The sequence below is a fragment of the Anser brachyrhynchus genome (assembly GCF_964034855.1).
Source record: "Anser brachyrhynchus genome assembly, chromosome: 7".
NCBI classification, from domain to species: Eukaryota; Metazoa; Chordata; class Aves; order Anseriformes; family Anatidae; genus Anser; species Anser brachyrhynchus.
This window is the reverse complement of record NC_137701.1, coordinates 26,635,897-26,661,105: the sequence shown is the minus strand read 5'-3', so window position 1 is coordinate 26,661,105 and position 25,209 is coordinate 26,635,897. Positions and strand designations below refer to the sequence as shown.

General features: G+C 42.1%; 1 protein-coding gene across 2 annotated transcripts in view; it reads right to left on the bottom strand.

Annotated features, from left to right (window-relative positions):
* The window catches only part of ADCY5 (adenylate cyclase 5), a 221,050-nt gene that overhangs the window by 65,392 nt on the left and 130,449 nt on the right, over positions 1-25,209 (bottom strand). For both annotated transcript variants that reach the window (XM_080601109.1, XM_080601110.1), the window contains exons 3-5: positions 24,913-25,034; positions 680-791; positions 334-461 (exon numbers count right to left, since the gene is read on the bottom strand). In XM_080601109.1, the coding sequence (XP_080457235.1) occupies positions 334-461; positions 680-791; positions 24,913-25,034 (362 nt within the window). The remainder of the gene's footprint in view (positions 1-333; positions 462-679; positions 792-24,912; positions 25,035-25,209) is intronic.

Genomic DNA, 25,209 nt, shown 5'->3' with positions numbered 1-25,209 from the left:
AGAGTGATTGAAATTTAATGAAGTTATTATTAATCCTCTGATTTCATATTTCTGTAATTCACTGGAATCCTCCTTTGGGAATGAGACTCCTACTAACTACAGTAACCTTTGCCTTTCTCATCAGGAGATTGAGCTCTGATCTCCACGTGGCTGTAATGGACTTAAATGTCTGTCTTTCTACTGTGAAATCTTTATTGCATTCTGTTTTCTCATTCCAGCTGTTCTCTCTCTCTGCTGGCATCAGTCCCCTGGCTTGGCTACCTTGCTACTGAAGTACAGAAGATCTAACTTGCTATTCGTTCTGAAATTCTCCATGGGGAATATGGTACTTACGAGATGGCCTCTATCATATCCATTCCCATTTCAACACAGCAGTGTGCATGGTCAGCTCTTGCTTCTGGCAACCCGGACACACAGTAATAGCAATCACCCAGGATCTTGATACGTAAACAGTGGTTCTCCTTAAAAAAAAAAAAAAAAAAAAAAAAAAAAAAAAGGAAAGAAAGAAAGAAAAAGAAAAAGAAATAATAAAGGAGAGAGAAATATTCAGCTTATATTCATGCTTGTAATAGCTTGCCTTTTAGGGCAGTGAATATTTACAGAAATCCAGTGAACCAGCACAGTATGTCATTCTTGCAACAGGAAAAAAAATATATCAGAATTATAAAAGAAAACTTACAGCTGCTAGCTTATCAAATCTGGCAAAGAGCTCGTTCAGCGTCATGACCAGCTCCTGAGCAGTGCACTGGGAGGCCAGACTTGTGAAACCCTCTATGTCTGCAAAGAGGATGCTTGGGAAAAAAGAGAAAAAAAATGAAAGTGTCATAAAATTTGTTGCTGATATTTGTGTAAGATCTGGGGTAGAAGTCCAGGGATGGGGAGACGTGTGAAATAGGGGTGTCCCAGTCCTACAGGAGCAAGGAGATGAGCACCCCCAATACCATCTATGTTACAGTCTCTATTGCACATAAAGCCCTGAGGGACATGACCTCTTCCCCTACAGAGTTTAGAAAGGGCCAGAAAACCCTACAATCCTCTCTTCCCCCCAACCCTGTGCCCAGAAACTGTATAGTACGTTGGGAGCTGGTGGTGGTGTGATAATACTACTGACCATTATTAAGAACCAGGCTCTCCTACACAACGACCAGGTTAGCCCAGCCAGAAAGCCAACACTTACCATTTTCTTCACATTCCTCAATCTCTCAGCTCGATAGCATTGCTCTTTTCTCTACTCTGCTGCATGAAAATCCCTCTGCCTGCTTCCTCCTCTGCCAAAGCGCAGCCAACTGATAAATTCCCTCTCTAGTGAATACACTTAGCCTGCTTCCCACAGCTTTCACTCCTGCTTCTGTGGTGGGCTTTCACGCTCACACCTGAGCCCCGGGGCTGGCAGCACCCTGCCCATACCATGTGTGGACACACACTCCTACAAAGCTCTCGGTGAGCAAAGCCAGGCACAACAGCACCACGTGCTGTCGGGGCGAAGGCTTGGGCACAGCAGGGCTGGCTGCCGTGTCCTGCCACGATTCACCACCGTACATAGGTGAGGACCTGCCAGTGAGCTTTTAATGCTCTTCACTTACTGGAGAAGGAAATCTCTGCTGATTTACTCCGCTCTAATTTTAGCCCTTGAGGTGCTTTACACAAACATACCCCTACAGGCTCAGGAGCTCCTCTCGGACAGCTGCAGCCAGGCATCGCCCGGCTTTCTGCAGCCAACTGAGGAAACCTCTGCTATTGCAGCAGGGACACTGAATCGCTAGCATCAGCTGAGGAATGGCCAGGAAAGCCCTCTGAAAGCAGCATGGAATGATTTGAAAAATTATTTGTACTAGTAATGATTCTTTGATTTCGATTAATCATTTTTTAACTGGAAAACAATTCTGTGTGAGGGACAATTACAACACTGGAAACACTGATTTGTAATCAAACATAGTTATTATGATACATTTGAAGCTGTTCAGTAAAATAAGCACCAGATTATGTCTATGCAGATCTAAGATAAAATGTATATATGCACATGCGTTGAAATAAATATAAAATTCATAAGCTATACTTGTATATCTTTTTCTATTAGAACATTTTTCAACTAGCAAATATCTTCTCTGAAGTTGCATCAAGCTGTACTTGAATAGAAAAAGAAATAAAAGTGTAAATAACAAGCACTTTAAAATTGCCTCTTTGTAAAATAGAACTCTTAACATGTTTTAGGCAATTGCAGAGGCTATGTTTTCGGTGATAATTCCCTGCAACATCTTCAGACAAGAAGGAAAGACAACAAAAATATTTTCACAAGCATTTTTTTGCAAAAATGCTGAAACACTTTTCAATTCTGGCATGCTTTTCATATTTTTCTACATTTCAACTCCAATAAATCATCAGCCAAACATATTGCATTAAATATTTCTTTGCTAGCCTGACTGGAGAGAAAATGTACAAGAAAAACACAAAAGAGGAATGCAAGGATGTCTGAATCAAAATATACTTTGCCATTTTTAAAAACACTTGACAAAATACACACAAAATAAATCACCATCTCACATATTTACAAACAGAAGTAAACCTCCTAAAGAAATACACTTGAAACCTACTGAAATCTTAGAGATGTCTGTATTGCTCACTAAGCAACTTAAGTATGTTTTCATATGAAACATAGAAAGAGGAAAATTCTCCAGCTCTTGTGGCAGTAACAAAATGTATCTTGTTGAAACTCTAAATAATACTTCTTTAACACGACTGCTAACTTTTTAAGAGAGGACTATGTGTCCAGCACAAAAGACACAACATAAAAAATGCACAAAACCAGTGCAAACTCATTCATTCAGAGGGATGAGAATTCGTTCCTGTTCCAGCATGGGACAAATTGCAAATTCCTCACTTGTGGAGGCACCGAGCTGCCTCCTCATGCCTGAATCAGAAAATTAGTGCCAGCAGAGTGTCCTAATAAACACGGATAAATGACCGAAGGTTGCCCTCCTTTCACTGTTACTATTACGCCAGATAAATGGATCAGATATTCCTAGAAGTTAAATTGCGGCAATATTTTCACCTAGGCAAATGGAGTAATCAGCAGAGACCTATGGAGCAAACCTACCCACAGATTTATGCCTTTTCAAATTAAAACTACTTGATTACAACATTTTCTCAGACTTGCAACCTTCTGCAGGTGACCAGCAAATTGCTCTTTGTTCAAATTCAGCAGCTATCTTGTCAGCTTGATCCTCAGCTTGCTCTTCCAAGGACAGCACGGTTGCAGCTCCACATGCAGTGCTCTGGACAAGTTTTGGAAAACTAGAATTATAAGCAACTACAGAAGGGTTTATTATGAGAATAAAACCTGGAAAGGTTGCGTGATGGGACGCAGAAAGGCATTTTGCACACGAGCTGGTAGCAATATCTGGAAGTCAACATTTTCTGATGTCTCTGTTAGAAAGCCAATATGTACTGCACGAGATGCTTCTCTGGATGTGTGTTTTGTTTGAGGAAAGAGAGGCGTGTGAAATAATTTCAACAAAGCTAGTTTTATCATTTTGGAGAGGGAAGTCAAGAAAAAAGTTCGGCTTATCTAAAGTAAAGGAATGAATTGGAAGTACTTGTTTAGATGCTTCCAGTCTCTTCACAGTCTTGAACATGGACATGATGCTTGGCAGTAAGGGGAAGAGCTTCATCTGGCATGTGCCTTTTGCTGTTTGTATGGAAACCTGCTCAGAACTGGTTGCATGTTAAGTAAGCCCTTCATATGACTCAGTTTTTGTGCTCTGTGGTTAACAAGAAGCATCTACCTGCACTGAGCACAGTCCATCCCCTTCCCCTCTTCCATGACAGCTGGCATATGTACCTCTCGCAGCACCTGAGCCTGTTCCTTTACAGGTTTGAGACAGATGTAAGATCTGCCCTGCAAGCACATACCTAAGCCACTGAGCCAGCAGAAGATGCTGCCTGGGCTCTCACTGTCCCTCTTCTGGCACACAGGTTGCAGGGGACAGAGAATCTCATCAAGGGACCGAAAGGACCATGTGGAAGATGGCAGAGGACAGAGCAGTGAACTGGGAATGGAAGACAGGGAGGGAAGAGACACATTTGTGGCAGCAGACTGGAGAAGGAGCAGCAAAAAACCGTCAGAGAAAACAGCCTTTTCAGACAGGAACCCAGCCTGAAGCCTCTCTGTCCTCTGCTGCCAACAAAGAGCTCTGAAAGCCACCAAATCACGTTTTCCTCCTCCTGCCTCATGTGTTCCTTGAGCACCCTCCTGCTAGCACTGCTCCAGCAGCTCCAGCAGCAGAGACAACAACTGGGTTTCTCGCTCCCAACACTGCTAACAGCCCACAAGGGAGGAATGGGGATCAAAGGTGCCATGCTGTGCCACTTCTGTTCCTTTTGTTATTAACCCCAGTGACCCTGGAATTCACCCTCCTCCTTGCAAAATACCCAACAGCCGAGCAAAAACTAGAAACAAAATATTTCTCTTAAAACAGCTGCCAGAGAACAGCACATGAACTTCATCTTGTGTTTAGCAAGAGCTTTTCTTTAAAAAGCAGTCTACTCGTTTTCCTTACACCCTCAATTCACAGTGAGGTTGCAGGAACATCTCCCAGTCTGGCCAGTTTGCCTAGAAGCCTTCCCCACACAGCTTCCCCCCACCCTTAGGTCCTTGCCCCCAGTTCACTTCAGCCTTTCAATTCAAGCTCCCCTTAGTAATGAGGTGATTTTATTAAAGGACACTGGTGATGGATGATTGTGCCGAAGGGCACAACTCAAGCCAACTATTTGTCAGTCTTCAGAGGGCAAGGCATTTCCTTGCTGGTGGGAGCATAATGCCAGTAATCGGCCTTCCCTGTGCCAAAATTTGGGGTGAATGACAGTGGTCAACAAAAGGTCAAATGAAATGATTCTTACAGCTATAAAATATCATGAGATAAATGAGTGGTTTAGAAGGACTATTAAATGAAGCTGACTGGAAGGGACTGACCACACAATCTGCAGTTTGGGCTTCAGCCACTATTATCAGCAAAGAGTCCCGGTCCCTTCATCTTGAAGGCTATTGCTGTGTGGAAAAACCCATTTCGCAAGTAATTAAAATGTTGTAATGGCTTCAGAGCTCTTGATATATTTTCCACTTCATCGCTGACTTCAGAGTTACCATCTGATTTGGGTTTTGTCCAGCAGCAACCAGGGTATGACCTCAAAAAAGACCAAAAAATGACTTAGTTCTGGGAAGGCAGGACAAGAAATGGGGAGTTAACATTCAGTTTACAAGGTTTCTCAAAAATTATTTTTATTTAATTTAGGTCGAAAAGTACCACAAATTGTGTTATAGGGTAGAGGTGAATACTTTCCTAAGCTCCTATTTCAGCTCCTATTTCCATCAAGGACTGGCTCAAGACTTGATAGCTGTACAAGACAAGCTGAGTTCTGTGCCTGTTGCCCTATATGGCTCACGGCTGCTGGAGAGGAAAGATGAAAAGGAGCTCAAGCAGCTTCCAGATCCTGCCGTCCTCCCCTCTGCACAGAGGCCAGCCTGCTGCCTGCCTGCCCTTGATGTCTGTGCCAGGTCCGTCCCCCTGCCCCTTCCACCACTGCAGATCATTTAAAACTGGTTCCTGTAACTCAGGTAATCCTTGCTGTGACTGCATTGCTAACAGACCCCGAGGCAGAAGCACTGCAGCATCTTACGGATGGCAAAGGAGGTTCTTAGCAAGAGCACGGCAAGGGGACAGATCTTGCCAGAAAGCCAAGAATGTAAGGATTAGGAAGAGCTAAGCAAAAAGTGGGAAGCAGGAAACTCGCATGAATTTTTTAAAAATCACAAACACCTACAGAGAGTGATTTTGAAGTGCAGCCTTAGATATCTGAGGCTAGTAGAGTTATTGAAGGAGGGACACAACACAGCCAGGTTCCCCTGCAAAAGCAGGATTGTTCAAAATGCTAAATTAAATCATCAGTGCTTTTAATGCAAAAACACAAAAAACAGTCGTGTTCTATTTCAAGACATGTGCGTGCCATGCACGCCAGCCACAACATAAATCAAGCAAGGCAAGAAACACAAACCCTATCACCATCACAACGGTAATACCAGTCATGAATATAAACACCATGTGTTACTGGAAACTGAACACCACAGGCACTGCATGGGAAACAACAAAACCCCAGACTCGGTGAGCTTTAATGACATAAAAACAGCTAAGTGCATCCAACTGCATGTGAATAGAAGCCATGGTATTTTACTGCAATGAATGGTACCTAAAAAGAAAAGGAAGAGTTAATGTACCATAACAAAATAACCATCACTCACTAAGTAGAAGCTCGCTAATTTGCATTCATGAGCAAAGGTGTAACAAGAGAAAGTCATTTGCTATACACCCAGCATGTCCATGTCCGTGAATTCACCAGGCTAATTGGTGAGGATGGTGTCTCAAAAATGCTGCTGTTATTCTGCACCACCACCCACTGCTATTGGTGTTGCATGTTATTAAGTGATACTACAAACAAGGAAGGAAAACGAGGTAAAGATGACAAAACTCTCAGCAGAAGGCTCCTAACACCAAAGTTTGCATAGATTCACAGAATGGCCAAGGTGGGAAGGGACCTCTGGGGATCATTTGGTCCAATCCCCTGCTCAAGCAAGGCCATCTACAGCCAGTTGCCCAGAACCATATGTAGACAGCTTTTGAGTATCTCTTGAGCAGTTTGCTAAATGAGTCAATTTTTGCACTTGGACATTCATTTGCGCAAGTTCTTTGCCAGCAGTGGAAGCCCAAAAGCTGTTCTGCATAGTGATAAGTTCTAGAAGTTCTCAGAATAGATCTGGTATTAAGATGCACCCAGTCTTCTCTTTCCTTGCTATAGCCCCATGGGGATGGGATGGCATGGAGATGCTTTGTGTGCTCTTTTCTATGCACATATCTTATGCACGCAAAGGATTTCACCTTCTGGAAAGTGAGAAAATCTCATCACACTCTTTCCCTCAAGAATCTAACAGCAGCAACAACAAAAGGACAAACCAAACCAAACCAAACCGAGGACAAGTCTGCAGCAGCAGATGCAGGACTCAGTACAAATGGACCACAGGCGGGCAGCATGTCTAGGTAAAGCAACACAAGCCTCATTAAGGGCAGCACAGCCCACGTAAGGAGGGCGAAGTGGCCCACACAGATCACTGCGATGACGAACAGCCCAGTGACTGGTCCAGCAAAGGCTGCTTGCTACCTCCAGATTTACTCATGTCTCAACAGCACGTCAGCCTTGCTCTCTAGGGATGTCTACGCGACAGGGTAAGGTCTTAGCCTCAGTAATACCAAAAACATTCTCCAGAACAGCAGGACATCAGACAGAACAGAAGTTAAAATATTTCCCTTTCTTACAGTCATGGAAAAAACAACAACAAAGAACCAACACAACAACAGTAAAAAGATAAACTCTCTCTTTCCTAAACTTCTATGGTCATTTTGTAGAAGATCCGTTTACTGTTGGGAATCACCTCTGGTAACTGAGCCGTAGCACTTCAGTGACACATCGGCTGGCACGGCTCCCCCGTGGGAAGCAGGACTCGGCCACGCACCACGACAGTGCTCTGTTTTGGGACCAGCCATGCTGGCTCCCACTTGCTCAAGAGGGTGAGAAGGCACGTACATACACAAATGCTGTGATAAGCAAAGCAATGCTTGAGAGAAAGAGAGAATACAGTAACCGGGAAGAAATGTACACAAAAACCCTACCAAAACAAAAGCCCAGAAAACTGTGGGCCTTTTTACCGTTTTCTTAAGAGTTAAGGCAGAAAGCCCCTGTCGCTCTTCCAAAGTAGCCGCAAATGTAAACCAAAACCACATTCCATACTCCAGAAGTTCACTCTGCAAGGCCATACCGACTGAAGCTGGTGACAGAGAAAGAACCGACATAAAAGCAGGAGACCAGATGGCTCTGGAGACATCAGCGGTAATGTGCGGACTGCCATCCGCAGAGCCCCTGCGGATGACCAAGGCTCATTTGCAAAGATACCAACTGCAGAACCCTCCATTTACTTGATTTTCCAATGTTTGCTCTCAGATGAGCATTACTGAGTGGAGGTTAGAGCTGCCTGGGGGACACAGATGGGAGATGGATACAACCAGCACAAACTCCCAGCATTTGTGGTTTTTGTGCTGTCTGCTTTAGCAGTGTGCTCCTGGGAACGTCGGGCTGAGAGCGTCCAGCCCTCCTCATGCTCCCAAGAGCTGCTGAGAAAAACGGCACGGCATTTTCCACCATGGTCAGTGCTCCTCAGCTCGACACCTGTGGTCTGCCCTTCACTGCCAGTGCAGGAAATAAGATTCTGAGATCACCAAGCAGAAGGGGAAGACTGCACCAGTCACACAGGGAAAAGTTTTTCCATGACCTTCATAGGTTTGCAGTTTACAAGCATGAGTAGCAACCCCAGTTATCAGAAATTACTTATAGCTAAGCAGCTTCAGTACTCATTTTTAATTTTAAACATGAAAAACTTGCCATCCTCTCCCTCTAAACATCTCGAGTTAAAAGATTTTCCTATTTCAGCAGGCTATATTTAACCAGATTGATTCTTCACTGGGAACAGGAGCAATAAATAGCCTGTTGGGAAGAAAAACTATTTGGGAAAGGCAAAACAAATAAAGATATGCAGTGGCTATCTGCCAAACTATAGGTGGAGCACATTATAGATGTCTTTCAGATGAGTGGAAGGAATCTTATTACTCCATCATCACAAGCCAAATTACATGCTGCTGTCTGCTGAACAGCGAAAAGAAAATCCAAGCAGCCTAAATGAGATTTGGGGTTGTTAAGGAGGGACTTTTTCAAGTGTCTGAGAAGGAACTGATGGAAATGAGAAATGTATGTCCAATCACTGAGGTCAGGGGAAAAACACGAAAGTGAGAAGGATGCCAAATCCGTTCCGTCTCTGAGGAAGCTTAGGAAGGAAAAGTCTAAGGACACACTTGGTGCAAAGGAGTCTTATCTACTGTATAGCTGAATAAATAACCATTTAGAGCAAGCCCAGACTCACCCAGGCCTTCCTGACCAGTGCAAACCAGCTGGCAGGTCTGTCCAAACTGAAGCTGGATCCAACCCTCACCAAAATAAATCTCAGATTCATTTGTCTCTCAAGACAGCCTGAAGTTCACAACTGTATATAAAACAAAAAGGAGAAGTCATGCTATTTTCTGGTTTTCAAACTTGAGGCATGCTTTTTGCTGTGAGCATTTTCGGAATCTCTTTTCTGGCCTTAGAGCAATTTTTGATGTCAAAATCCTGCCAAAAACCAACAAGAAGGAAGTCAGAGCTAGGAGCGTTCTGCAAGAAGGGACTATCCATTACCACCACAGCTGTAGGAGTCTGGCGCTGTTCCTGCCTGCCCTCCTTCGAGAGGACTGCTTGCAAGAGTGACCAATGCTGTAGAAGCAGTGCAACGGGAAAAAGAAAAAACTCAGAACTTAAATATTAAATAAAGCATGCTCTATTGCATAGAGGCTGAGTGCCAGCAATCAGTGAGTCACTTGTCAGAGAAGGCAAGAGAGTATTAAGTTCTGGCATGGACAGTTAACAGTTTCACATGTGTATCTTGAAATACTGGGTTAGGCATAAGGGGTAGAGATGGAGTAAATTGTATTGAATCAAGTATGGAGTGTTTTCTGTTATATATTACTTGGTTCTTTGTCTTTGTTTTTGAAAGAATGAGCTCTTCATACCTGGTCAGATCGCATTCTGTTTTTCCCTGGTATCATGGATACCAAAATAATGATACTTCTGCACTCCCTACCCAAAAAGCTGCAGGAATTCTGCATGCAGTGATCACTTGAACATATCCTCACTTCTTCACTGCCTCCACTAACTTCCCCAGCATCCTGTCCTTTGGTGATTTATTTATTCTGCCAGGTCTGTAAGTTGGGGTGTCTTCTACTTTTTCCTCTGAAAAGTGATGACATAATGAAAACACTGCACTGAAATATAAATGTCATAACTTACATCAGTAAGGAGCAACTATGCCTTTGCTATAGTAATCTGCTTTTTTTCCAAGGACACAGACTAGGTACAAAAATACCCAGAATGTTTCACAGATAAGCAGAAAACAGACAAGCGATGCAATTTTCTGTACAGGCAATTACCATTCGTGTTTGGGAGCTTACCAGGTTGATAACACTGAAGTGGCCATTTGTTGGGAGAACTGATTGCTGGAGAAAAGGCACATGAATCTTACCACCCTTTCTGGAACAGCCAACATGAGCTGACTTGCTGCCTCCTCATTTTTATATTTTTAAATGTAATCGAGTGTTTGCGTTTTTTAAATGACATCAGTGAGACTGTAAACAGAAACCCAAGTTATACAGAGAAACTTAACCATGAATGCTTCCTAATGGCCACTTTTCTGAGAAACAACAATGCAACATCAAAGGAGAAGAACTTTTAAATTAAGACATAATTCTTTGTTAGGGGTTCTGAAAGGTAAAATGGCTGACCAAAGAAAATGGCTCGGCTCATTAATTGAGAGATCATCTTGTTCTTAATTAATAAACAAACCTGATAATAAATTTAATAATAAAACACATGATACGTTCAGTGAGAAGGGGGATTGGCTGTAATTTCAGAATTAAATGAAAAGGAAAAAACCCTGCAGGAAATTGAACCTGTTATCTGGTTATTGTGCACTATATTAATATTTCTTATCTGATAAGAACCAGTAATGAATAGATATGCTCAAGTCATGAGTAAATTTCTCCCAACTTTATGGGGACTACAATCTAAATTTAAGTTTTTTTTTCCTTTTTTTTCTTCTCTTTTTAATAGTGTGATATTAGTCTACTATCACATCGCAACAGATCAATGACACTTGAGCAGACATATAGCTGCGTTTCCTTCTGGTGACACAGAAGACTCCAGCTGCCGTGGAGAAGCAATGTAAATATAATGAAATACTGTGCAATCAATATCAGCAGTAAAAAAACTTCCCCTTCTGAGGCAATCAGTATAGGTGAGCTCACTAAGTTGCATATTTCTATGCAAAGATCATCTCTGAACATGGAACATTAAATTTCATGCACCTCTTCATTCCCTAACTGACCTCATATTCCAAATACTTTGCATATAGATGTCATTTTGTACCTGCTAATTGGTCTTAAATCTACATTATGGCCTTTAGATTACCTATGCAAATAAAAAAAAAACAAAAAACACCATTTACAGCAATTTTGTTTCATTATGCTGGTCAAGATACAAGCTATCAAGACACCTTGAGTCTCATCGTTGACTGCCTGTCATTTGACTTTGTGGCCACTTATCTGCCTCTGCCAATTTCTTTCTCCATAAAATAAAATGGACCACTGTATCTTGGGCTTCATAAGTGCATGAAGTCTTCAAACAAACCAGCATTAGGTAATGGCTAATAAGAGGAAATAATGGAAAAAAAAATTTGTTTTTTACAAATATAAATGAGAAAACAGACTAAAGAGATTGACTCCCACTCCAGTTAGTGTAAAACCCAAACAAACAGACCATGGCTCACAAGATGTGACATATTACAGCCTGCAGCAATGTTGGCACTAAACGCGTATGTGCGTATCAAGCCTCAAAGGCACTTAGGAGGAAGGGTGTGCAGACAGAGAAAACAAATGTGGGTCCATGAGCACAGCGTGCAAGCACCCCACAAATCTTTCCACTCTCTCACCAGCACTACGAAAGCAACGCCACACAATTTCACCCAGACAGCAGCACGGTATATAAAGAAGATAGATAACAGGGGTCAGTCACATGGGAACACTGTGGCAAAGCAGGAATGTGAATCCTGACCTCGTGAATCCCAAGAACACCCGCACAAAGCCTTCCCCCTGAGATGCTGCAGCAGGCAGCAGGGTGAGGCAGGGCTGCCCACTGCTTGTGGATGTCTTTTTAACTTTCAGCCGAATCTCCCTTGATTTTTGCAATCAGTGGTTTCTTCTCATAATGAAGCAGGCATGTAATTTTAACTTGATTTCAGAGAATTACTGTAATTGCCATCACTGGAATAATAGATCTGCATATAAAGAAATGGCTTTTCTCTTGCATTTTCCATTGGAAAATTTCATTTCTGTGTTAATGCATTAAGATATTTCACTAAGCCATTTGCTTCCTACTCTCAATATTCACAAAATATCATCTCCAAATGAAGTTCCTGTAAACAGTTATTAGTTTACCACTGAACTAATACCAATAAAATCAATAGAGTCTGACCAGATCTTTTCTATAGCATAGGAAGTCACCCTGGGGACCACTTATTAAATATTTATGGTAATGTACATCAAAGTGTAAAAATAGGAGGAAAGTTACTGGTCTGGTTCTTTCCACATCTATGTTAAACCAGTTTAGCTTACTTCTGCTTACTTTCTAAGCCTTTAGAGTAGCAAAAATTTCGGCTGGAAGATTAAAGAACAAAAAATGAAATAAAGTGCCAGGCGTTTGAAAGGATCCGTCCAGTGTACAATAGCAGCTGTCACAACCTCAAACTGCTGCTATACGTTCATCTGATATATATACCATAAAACTAACCACCACTGCATGTTAGGAGTGAAACAGGAGACACAGCCTGCTGGTGGCTCAGCTCTAGGATGGCTGTTCTCAGCGCTGCATCGAACGGCGTTCGGAGGACACATGCCTGTCTGCAAGCCAGCACAGCTGGCACCGAAATTGTGGCTAATGAGGTGCAGGACAAGCAGGTTGGGGCTTCCTCTGCAGGGGATTCGGGGAAGCCAGAGCTAGATAGATGTGCAGAGCAGGAAGAAGTTTGAACAAGCTGCCTTGTGTGGTGCACTGAAGGGTGTGTGCAGGTCTTCAGCCGGCGTGCCTTAGCCACGCTTGCGATGTGCCGTGCAGTGTATCCGCTAGTCAGCAAGGCAATACTGCCGCTGTCCCCAGCACAGATGCATTCAGGTTCCTAAACAGATGCCTCGGATTAGCATAATTTGCCCTTCCAGTTAGGAGTAGCCATGACAGTAGGGAAGTGTTTCTAAAACAACGCGACTGTGCCCTCCCGCGGGGTCTGCGCCAGCGAGGGGGGCACGCGTCTCCAGCCTGAGCCGGAGCCACGGGAGGGGAGCGGAAGGAAACACAAACTGAAGATGTCTGAACAAACTGGAATTTGCAAGATGCACACTAAGGCAAATAGCAGCTGTGGTATTTGATGTTTGTGTAGCTGTTTTTAATGCTCCTATAGTTCAGATATCAAGAGATGATTCTCTATTCTTAAGTACCAAGCCACTCTCCGGAAGCCTGAAAATGCTTAGCACAGCTCCTCTATTTCTTATATACCACAATAAACAAACTTGCAAAGGAGCTGGATTCTAAAAGCCAGTGCAAAGAAAGAAAGAAAGGCAAAGGAAAAAAAAAAAAAAAAGCAACAGCCCACACAGCATCAAATGCTGGTAGGCTCAGTGCTAAACAGCAGATGATTCTTACTGAATAACTGCCCTAGATTTTGCAAACAATACAGAGGACAAAAATAGAAACCCATTTACATATTGCTGTTAATAACTTTATTTATAGTGTCACGGCTAGAGCACAATAACTGCAGCCACGGCTTAACTTGAAAGCCATTCACTGTGGCAGAGTCAGACAGACACTGTTTTCCCAGTCCTTATGCAACTGAAAAAAAAAATCCTGCTGACAACAGCCGGTCAGCAGAGTCCTTACAAACAGACCGGACAAAAGTTAACAGTGGTCAAACGCAAAAGCAAATCATCCCCAGGATCACACTGGCCTCTGCCCCTCCTGCTTGCTTTGCACACTCTGTGGTTAATCAAGGACTAGGGAGGCTGCAAAACCCCAGCGGATGAATTTTCACTTCAGTCTGAGCCTCATATTAGCATTTTACAGGCATAGTTGACTTTTTTTTTTTTTTTTTGACTGAGAAATACAGACAGGGCTCAGGCTAAGTCAGCAGCTACAGCAGAAAAGGATGTGTCCCGCATTTAGGAACATCCCTACCACATCCGCGCTGCCTGCTGGATGACTCTTGCCAAATCTTTGCTGGGAACCCATATTGCAGCCAGCTAAAACTCCCCAGCACACCAGCACATCTTTAAGGAACAGGAGCACACACAGTGACTTGCAGCCTGTATTCTTTGATATTCTGCAAAAGCCTGCTATATATAAATAAATGGAGAGAGAAGGCAAGCGAGGAACCTGTCTGTTAAGACCCCCCTGCATGACAGAAGGGAGCAAATACAGGTCTGATTTTCTCTCTGCCTGAATCTAGCCTGAACTGGACAACGGGCTATATTGGATAAGAAACAAGGTTGCCCTCAGGACCTCGTGCTGCAGCTGCTCATTATGTATAAAATACTTGGAATAATTAGAGGCAGAGGCAGGCAGCACCACGCTCTGCCCTGCTGATTACGGTGCTCCCCGTGACATGGGACAGTGGGATTCAAGACGCTGCTGCAGGGTTTCATTCTTTTGTATTAAAAAAGGAGAGTTCACAAAAGAAAATGAGGACTCCCTGTTTGGTTAGCACTTCTCCTAGATGATGTGGCCTCAGATGCCCTCTTGCACGTGGGGACACTGAGCCTGGATACCCAACACAGGCATGTGGGTCGAGCCTCAGCGCTCCCAGATGAGGAGGGGATGCCTCATCCCTTGTGTCTCGTCGGGCCCTCACTACTTTGGCGTTTTACTTTCTGTCACCCCGAATATCAACTGAATTCATTAATTTCTCTGGGTCTCCACCCTGTAATTTAGCGCTGAGTCCCTTTGCAGCCACAGCATCGTGAGTGGCTCCCAGCACAAAGCGCGAGTGTTTGCGCACGCTCCCCGCTTGCAGCCTCTGCACTGCCCCTCTGCAGCCTGGCCAGAGCAGAGCCCTCGTGGGCTGCTCATTAGGATGCTTCTGTAACAGGAGCCAGGAACGTCTGAGCTCTCATCAGCCTCTCTACCTAGTCAAATTAAATGAAGCAGCCACCCGCAGCCTGCCCCATGGGGCTGAGCGGTAGCCGTGGACACTCACACAAGGGTTTGTGAGTGGAAGGCCCTAAAAAAATGCAAGGAGGTGCTTCCCAGCAGTGCGCGTTATCCAGTGAGATGGCTTACAATTTGTCCAGTTATTAGTAGTCCAAGAAATTCTGGGTCTCATATTTATAACAGAAAAATAAAAAGCTGCGGGACATGACAGACTGACAGAATACAGCTTTTATGATCTTCCACTAGAAATGATCCTTAAATCTGCAGATAAAATAACCTAAGAAGACATGAAAGAATGCATAAAAAATCATTTAAATAAACCAGGGAATGGATAGGTGTAAGTGAAGTACAGTGATCTACTAAATGCTAATGAAGTTGGTGTTACTTGGTGTTACTCTGTATTACAGAAGTGCAGCCCTGCGTGATTCTCAGCAGAGATGACATTTCACAATGGGTGAGCAAACGCTGTCACCCTCCTGTGCTGTTCTCAGAATCCCAGGTCCCCCCAGAATTCCTCATTTCATACTTAAACACAACTTTAGTTTTGTACAGTTGATCGCCAACACTATTTTTCCTCCTTTTTTTTTTTCCAGTTGTTTTTAAGCTTTGGGAGAGTACACCATTTTCAGTTTATTCCTTCCATCATTACGCACTTCCAGGGAAAAGGAGCTCAGCAGGAAAGTCACAGCTGCAATTTCAGGCTTTGTGGGCTTTGCAAGAGATTTGTAATCGCTTCTGATTTCCGTAACAAAATTTTACTCAGTTTGCAGCTGTAAATGACAAAGAGCACTGGATCTTCAAAACAGATTTTCACTTACCATTTACGTTTTATGACACAACTTCGTCCTACATCGGACCTGTCATCCTAAACTGCGACCTGCAGGCTGCTGCTCTGCAAAAGGCAAGACTCTAAAGGAAGAAAGGCACAGAAAACGTGGTTTCTTCCTCCTTTTTAATTAAAACAAAGTAGAACTATTAACTCAAAAGGCCTCTTTTTCTCTTTCCTGGAAAGAAAACAAATCTTACAAAGGAGCTTACAGTAGTTTTGAATATAATCCAGAACAAAAGGCTCCAAATGAAACAGAATAATTATACTTTTATGGATCACCATTTGGCTCCTGTTGTGGCCTGATCTGTAACTTGAATTGCTCCAGTTCCCCTGAGCAGAAGCCAAAATTTTGTTTGCTTTGTTCTACAAGTTGATTCTTATTAGCTCATTCTTTGCAAACAACCCCTGCAGAAAGCAGCAGCACATTGGTGTGCATGGTTGCAGGGTCGGAGGCTCTCCACCAGCACCACTATGGCACATAACCGCCCACTATCTAAAATAGTACGTGGCTTTTTTCCATTTTCTCATTGCCTTTTCTCCAGCCATTGCTAACAATTGCTAAATTTGCTCCTTGCTTTCCAAGGCTTTTTGGTCTTTCCTGTCATTTTTGCCTGCTACACAAACATCCCACAAGCTCCGTGACATATGTCTCTCATCTCCTTCACATCCCAGGATGTCACAATGCCTCTCTCCAACTTGCTACTGCATTCGGCACTGATGTATGGGGCTGCCAGGCCTCGGAGATAGCTGAAATTAAGTGCTTGTCAGAAGAACGAGGGTTGTCCTAGTAACGTCCTATTAGCAACGCATTCCCCACAATGAGTGTGAAATAGTGCCGATGTATTTATCAGACTCTGCAAAGAATTCTTGTTAAAGCTAAAAAAAGCACCCAAAACAACAACCAAAAAAGAAAAAAACCAACAACAAATAAACAAGTGAGCTGTCTTCGTTGGTGGATCAACAAACTCTCTCTATTGTATCTCATTTTTAACAAAAAATCCCAGCTGCCTCACACATTCAGTCTTCCTCTTCATTTGGGAGGGCAAGTTGTGCTTCCAGCAGCCGAAGGGGACAAACAGGGATTTATGGATGAACTTACAGCCGAACAATGCTGTGGTCATCCAGCCTTCTGCGTCACCAGCCATTTACTGGGGTGGTTTCTGCCAGAGGAGGCTGGGAGAGAATATTTTGCTGATAGTCACACAGATTGAAGCTGAACGTGGTGGAGCACCCAACACAAGGAGTCGTTGCACCATGTCACGGGGGCCAGCTCTGTAGACCTGGAGTTGAGGGAGCTAATTTCAAACCCTGAGTATCCTCCTATATATTTAATGGATTCATCTAGGAATGGCAACATCCTTAGAATTTTTCAGTGCCTTTGAGGGCCTCAGGTACTTGCTAAACGTGTACAGCAACAGCAGACAAATATTCCTGCTGGCTAAGGATCGGGGAAGAAAACACACATATTCCTGTATTTTGCAGACTTTTAAAAAAAGATCATTGATCAAGCAGAGCTAATGCAGGCACTTCTTTGTGGTTTACGAAAATTATTTGCAAACTTCCAATTCCTCACAACATATTTGCTCTTGCAAATCCTTCACAATCGCACCATTTAAAACTTGGTGCATCTTTCGAAGTCTTTGTAACAGAAACACAAATGGACACAGAAAAATCTCCGATTTCTAAAAAATCACCTCCATCATTCCACAAAGCCAATGCCCTGTGAAATTCAAAAAAGACTCTTCGGTCTTTTTCCTCCTTTGCTGTTCTGTGCAGTCCTCGGGCTGCTTCTTATTTCTGTTTAGCTGTCTATCTGAAGCGACCTGTTCTTAGCCTGGCCTCTTATAGAAACACCATTAAGGAATCATGCACTTTACACAGTCAGTACCAGCCTGTTCTTAACATTTTAACCTCTAAGTTTCAAGCAAAAATAATAAAAACTTGAAATTTTAAAGAATACACTCTTATTTTCAGAGAGTGGAGGACAGACTCAAGTTAGCAATGCACTAACTTGAATCACAGGATACCAGACCTCTCAAGAGCTCTTCACCACTAATTGGTTTCAGCTTTTGGCTCTTCATTATTTATCCGGTGTAAAAATGATATATACACCAGTGAAAACAGATGCATGCATTAGCAACAATTGTTGAGGGGTGTAAACATAGTAGCAGACAAGAGAAGTTAACCCATCCCCATTGAACACTGTGCTTCTCTTTTTCAGCTTCTGTAAAAGGAGTGCTTTAAATAGTTTTGCAAAGTTCAGTGCATTACAGAACAAAGAAGTTTAACTGATTTTTGCTTTTCAATCATTATAGTTTAAGGAGGAAGCAAAAAGGTAGGATGATTTTTACAAGAACCTCTTCAAATGTTATATAAACTCAATGTTCTTAAAACCACTTTGCATGTTAACTACATGACGCAGTAGGTGATTAAGTAAAAGTTAACAAAGTTTTTATAACCAAGCCTCTATAAAAGTAAAGTTTTGGTCAGAGATGACTCTTACGATTTTTATTTTTTTTCCCCTCAAGGTTACTTCAGAACAGAGAAGACTGGAGGTGGATTTGCTTAATAAACATATGTATATATATGTATGTTTACTATACATTCAATGCATTTGTTTTTACTATCAGGGTAATCAGCAGTGAAACTTGCATTTTAAAAAAATGTAATTTGTTTCTAGTACTACAGAAGAAAAAAGAGAATTCAAATAACCTTGATGAGCTAAAATATTGCTCTGTAAACTTCTGCAGGCACATTCGTTATTCTCTCCAAATTACTATTCACAGTATTTCATCATTAAAACATCTAACACTCTTCAATCCATCACCCTGTGAACTTCACAGACCCTTGTGTACACTCAGAATAGCAGGGTGTGAATTATACATCACAGGCTCTTCCTAATTGCTGCTGGCTTGCTGGTGGCTGCAGATCTGCAGTCACCTGGCACGCTGCACTTTTGGGATGTTGTCTTTATTACAACACATGTGTTTAAGTAATGCATCCAGCGGGGTGCCCTGCAACCAGTTATTTATCTGTTTTGTTCTTCGGAGGGTACAAGACTCTCACGCCCAGGGGTTCCCAGCAGGGACCAAGATCACAGTGTATTCCCAGTTCAGAAAGACAGATCTGCAGACAGCCAGATGAATGCTTAAGCAAGTTAGCATGTATTTGTTCTTCTTAAAGGCTGCTGTGCACATACGCAAAGAGGCAGATTCAATAAAATATATAAACATGCGCTATTCTATAGCTTGAAAGTTTTCAGGACTGAACCATCAACACACATATTGAAAAGGGGGAGTGATATTTGGATGAAATGCCTCCCTGAATATTAATGTCCAAGCTTATTGCATAGCTCTGATGTCAAGTTCAGATGTAATAATGGCTGTAAAATAAAAAAAAATCCTTTCTTTACATGTTTTAGCTTGAATGCCTTTCTCCAGAAGACACTGATTTCCCTCTCAAACACAACAAATTGTCTAGGAAGACTCAAGCATTTAGTGGTAAGTGCAAAGTAATTCACCACCACCCATGGGTGAAAGGGACTTTGACATTCCCTAAAACTACTGCTATCTTATAAAAAAAATCATTAAATTTTCTGGAAAATTAAAAAGCTAAGATTCACACCAGGCAGACACAGGTGAAGTACCCAAGAGCTGGCTCTTGACAGAGAAACAGAAGAGTTCCTGAAAAAGTAAAACTCACTGCTGTCACCTGGGGAAAGGCGTGGGAAGGCTGATCACTTCCCTCCTACTCACTTTTCTCAGCCTACAGCCTGAACCAGAACTAATGGCAATTAAATGAGGAGGACACCTGAACCCACACGAAACCCACACAGTTTCCCCCCACCTACCTCCAAAAATAACTTGCTGCTACATGTGGGCATAGGCCTCATATGAAGAAAAACAGCAGAAGTTCTTGCTAGGACTTGATGCTGGGAACCAACCAAGCAAGCAACCCGCGAAAGCATTTCATAAGGAAATGGAAGCTCAGTGACTGGCAGGGAGAGCATGGACGAAACCTGATTTTAGGCTTCTTCCCACTTAATGCTGATCTCCTCAACTCCATACATAAACCATATATTTCATTCTCCCAAAAGGGAGGAGAAGATGAGGAAGGAAATTAATTATATAGCAAATATATAAGAATTATTGGTGCTGCCCTTCCCTGGCAACAAGGCTTTGCCTAGAAATTAAATCTTTGGCTGAAACAAGGTTATTTGGGGAATTTTTGAAAATATCCAGAGAAGAACTGTGACAAATTTATACACTCCATAATGTAGTTTTATTTTTTACAGATGGTAAAATGAAACTGCTTTTTGCTTAGCTTCAATAACATCTCATGAAAAAAAAAAAGTATGAAAACAGAATCCAGATGAGCTCCTGAACAAAACCAATTGGCACAACTGTCCCCAAAGACAATCTGATGTCTGACCTGGATTTGAGAGAATATGCCTCATTGTAAACCCATTTAGCATTTCAAAAGGCATGTTTCTTTTAGCAAGTTGGAAAAAGTGTCCTCATGCCTGTACTCACCAACCAGAATACACCATTAAGCAGCACACTGCTTTGGCACTGGTATGTCCCGTTACAGCTCTATTCTGGGAGCACTCCTACTAGCTGCAATCAGAGCCCAGCCTTATACTGCTATTTATATTGAAAACTCCTTTAACCCCAAGAAACATTCATACTGGATGTCCTGTGTGCAAGGACAGTGGCAGGAAGAAGGAGAAGGTTGTTTGTTTAGTTGAAATTATTGCAAACCATAACATACAATTACATAGCATCTTGCAATCTAAGAATTTAATGCCCTTCATAATCAACTAATAAAGCATCAAATCACCTATAAGATGAAGAGGTTTAGCTGACATGGCCGACTGAATACCCTGACACTCAGCCAAAGTGCGACTGTTTGGTCATTTTTAAGGGGAGAATTTTTGGTGTTAGAATGTAAGTTGATCAGAAGACTAATTAAAAATGAGTTTCATTTACAAAGCTGAAAGGAAATGGACTGTTTTATTTCTGCAAGGAGTTTGGTTTGAGTTGTCAAGATGTTTAGAAAACCGTGAGATCAGGTTAATGTTGTTGAGTACATGATTCATAAGAATTACGTGAAGGGTAGAAAAGAGGAAACTGTCACTTTCACCATGCTTGGACGCCAGCCCTAAAATAAGCTTGAAACAGTTCATCAAAGGAATTTCAATGACAAAGCCAAGCTTGATCCCTTCACAGAGGACTTCAAACCTTCTTTTATAGCACAGAGATTACTATATTTGGCCAAACCTAGATAACATTAAAGCCACTATCACTGCAGCAAGACACTATAAATAGCTACAGTAATGTAAAACATCTAAAATTCCGCCTAGGAAGCATTTCAGATAAACAGTATTATCTATGCGTATTTTAAGGTTTCTCTATCAGACATAATCTCATTCATGATAAAGTGAACAGCTTTACTTATATAACTTACCTTGTTGTTTACCCAAAATTACTCATATGGTCTTGGGAACTCCTTTCCTGATTGCATTTGACAATAGACTTTATATTTAACACACATACGTGGGAAAGGTCATGTCACGCTCTATGGTTCTCCATTTGTCAAAGTTAATTCTCATTCAATAAATCAGGATGGAAAATGGTTTCGTTCCCCATTCAAAGGTTCTGTTCATTTGCATCTCAAAAGAGAATATTAACCCCAAACCTCTTCATCTTAGTTTCTTCATCACCCTAAATTCTTCAGAATGTAGTCTTGAAGCAAATTTTGCTGCCAAAAATGACAGGAAATTATATTTTCATTGTGGATAAATTAGTCTCTGAACTTTACTTTCCATAACAATAAGCAGGAGATTATGAACTCATTCACAGGAAGCCCTGATAAGGTTCTAAAAAGATTTGCTTTTATCCATTCAGGTCAGACAGGCCACTTTACTTCTGCATAAAAACATCACCTTTCCTCCACAGAGATAACCTAACCCCTAAGATAAATGTAACATAGTAAGCAATATCATGGCAGACCTGCCCTTATGAAAGGATCATGGCTGTGTTTTACAGGCCTACTCTTGGCAGCTGGGAAAGATCTTTCTACATAGTTTGTATGTTAGTTAGTTTAGTTTAGTTTTGTTTTTTAAGGAAAAAAAGTGTGTAATATAATATCTGAAACCAAGCATATCACAGAATAAATGGTCATTTCAAAATAGAAAGAAAAACCACACAGCAACTTGACATAGTTTTAGCATAACATTTTCTGCTGGTAGAGTGGTTTGAGTTTGTGTTTTAATTTCAATTAGAGGTAGTCCCAAAAGCCCGGGCCCAATCATCCCTGAAAATTAAAATATTTAATCTCGTCTGGCACAGGACTTTGCAAACTTCTTCTCCCACACAGCATGTCAAGGCAGGCTAACAGAGCATGGCTCTGCTCCTGAGCCTCCTGAGCTCACAGGGACAGAACAAAATTCGGCTGGATGGAAACCACCAGTGCCAGGCAGGCTCAGGGGCTCCATGCAGACTGGGAAATCAGTGAGCACCCTGAACATCCAGAAAAATGGAAGCTCTTGAACTCAAGGCGCTATGAAAGAAAACTTAAAGGTTTAAATCAGCAGCGAACAAAATTTCCCATCTGTCATACTTTCATTTACAATCTGCCTTTTTAACTAACCTGGGAGAGTGGGAAAAGAGAACCGTTGCATACGGCCGCTGGTGGAGGGAGACGCACACCTCTGCACACACACACGGACCTTTCCCACCTCTGAGAACTGAAAGGAAATGCTTCTGCTCATAAATCATTAGCAGGAAACCAGATTCAATGGCTGGGCACAGCACCCTTGCGTCGACTTCATATGCTTCTCAATTGCCTTAACACAATAACCTTTAGCTCATAAAAACTCAGATCTTATGACATTTTTGAATACTGACAAAAACAAAACAAAATTGCTTGGAGTGTTCTAATCTCAAAAACCTCCCCTTGAGCATTTCCCCATGAAAAGTAATGTGTGCACTTGCTTTTCTTCAGCCAATTCATTAATCCCCATCATGGAGGCACTACCCCCTGCCACCAGCGCGTTTCCGGGTGCATGTGAATGCTTCAAAACCATCCACAGTAAAATTCCCACCAGAGGTGGTTTCAGAGCACCCAGGCAAGAGCAAAGGCTCCATGCTGAACTCCTAGTGTGAAATGAGTCATTTGTTCCAAATCATGTTTCCTCTTTCAATATTCATACTTAGTTATTCATTTCCCTAAAGTATATGAAGATGAGATGTTCCTATGTTACCTTCTCTTTGCTTTCAGCACATATGGGTAAAGGCTACAAGAAGCCATTGTCTGGCAGAGTGAAGGAACTAAAGAAGAAAAAAAAAATGCATATATTGAATACCATGCTTGTTGTGCATTTGTTAATTTAGTATATTATTTTTAATTAGTTTTTATTTATTTGGTGATATAGTTAAAACAAAATTTCAGAGAAGTATCATCCAAAAGAAATAATCACTTTTGCTAAGATTTGACTGTACCGAATGACTTTTAGACCTGCAAATAATGATATATGGAAACTAAAGTGGAAGAATATAATATCATACTGATTAATCTCATGTCATATCCAACAACTTGCATTCAATTTGAATGTCAAGCTGACCTTTAAGTACTGGAAAAAAAGTAATTCCTCTATTAGGAAAATACACAAATGCCATCTATCATGAGAAATTTACAAACCTACTTGAACAAGCTAAGTGCTATTAAGGAAAAATTGGATGCAAAGACAAAAAACATCTACTGTAACACTTATTCTGCTGTGGGCACTCTGGGAGGCCTCTTCCGCTCACCTTCATCACTGTACGTATATTCTTTATTTTTCATTACAGAACCATTAAAGCATTTTACAGGTGATAACATTTTTGTCTTCAGTATTGCTAGGGGATCTTTATCACTTTGCCCAGTCACAATCAAAACCTAACCTATAGGTCCCTCTTCCCAATTTTCTGCTTGTACATTACCGCTCTACTCCACTGCTAACACTAAGGAAATGTCAATTTGCTGCAGTCTTCAAATGCTTCAGAATTTTAAGTGAATTTTACTGCATCGTCTACTGGAGATTACGCAGGTGCAGTATGTTGGAGATGCAATACATCCACTTTTACTTGTTGAGCACTAAGTATCAGAAAATATAATTCACCAACATACTTAAAGCTACATAAGAGAGAAGGCTACACAAGCAGTTTATAAGAAAACCTCTTATTTGAAGGGAAGAGGGAAGGAGGAATGAGAGAGATTCTCCAACCCCATCCCCGTGTCTCAGTAGAAGTATTTACAGACTTAAAGAGCTGTTACACAGCATCAGGACCTGGCTTGGCAGAGACATAAGTCATTCCCAAAGAGGCCAGGTACAACAGCAGAATTAAAATGTGTCAAGATTAAGTTAAACTACTTTTCATTGCAGCCCATGAAGATATCAAGCAACATCAACAGCAATACCAAGTATGAGTTCATTCCCTCTTCCCTGGGAAGTGGACACAGGGAACCTGGTGATGTGCCGAAGCTCATGGGGACAGACTGCCCCAGCAACACGGACTGGCTGTGATTCTGCACCACTTCCCAGACACCAGACATCCATTTCATCCGCTCATCCAGGCAGACCAAGGAGCGACACGGCCTTGGGTGGCTGACCGGTGACTGAGCAGGTGCCAAGGGCTGCCACTAATGGACCCCTTGCTTGTAATTACAGACTGGCAGGGACTACTCCAAGTGATTTTAACCTCAGCTGGTCTCTGCAACTCACCCCCTGGAAAGTGCTGTCAATCTTTGACTTGCATCCCTTCAATGCTTATCAGAAGGGTGCTTGTTACTGTCAAAAAAAATATCCAAACTCAAACATTCCACCTTTTCAAAGCCACCGAGATGCAATCGAGGAAAAAGAGAAAAAATAAAGAAGCTAAGGAAAGAGATCAGTTAAAGCTGCTTATCAGACGAAGATGTTGCAGACACGTGGCAGTCCTCCTCCCATCCTATAGACAAACTTACAAAAGTCAACTGGTGGCACTTTAGAGCTTTTACACTTATTTTGAATTAAGTGCTGCTGTCATCTTCGTTCCCAGGACTTAAGTGCTAAATACTGGGATGGTCCCTCCTCCCCTGGCAGCTGGGAGATAGGCTGCTCTTCTTACCTGACATTGTCATGCTTCTGGATGTAGATTTTATGAAACATCATATCTTCCTGTTTGGCATTAATGTCAGCTTTCATCTCCATGGCAACATGTCGAGGAAGTACAGAGAGCAGGAGCCGCTCCTGTGGAGTCAGACAGATGAAGCAATTAAAACACCTGCTGCCCAGTTAACAAACACACTTTGCTCCGCGCTGGGGAGAAATGAAGTCATCAGTTTGGGGAGCGAAGAGTGTGACCAAGTGAAACCACATCCACAAACCCAGCAGTTGACCCTCTGTCAAGGCATCTGCGATTCTG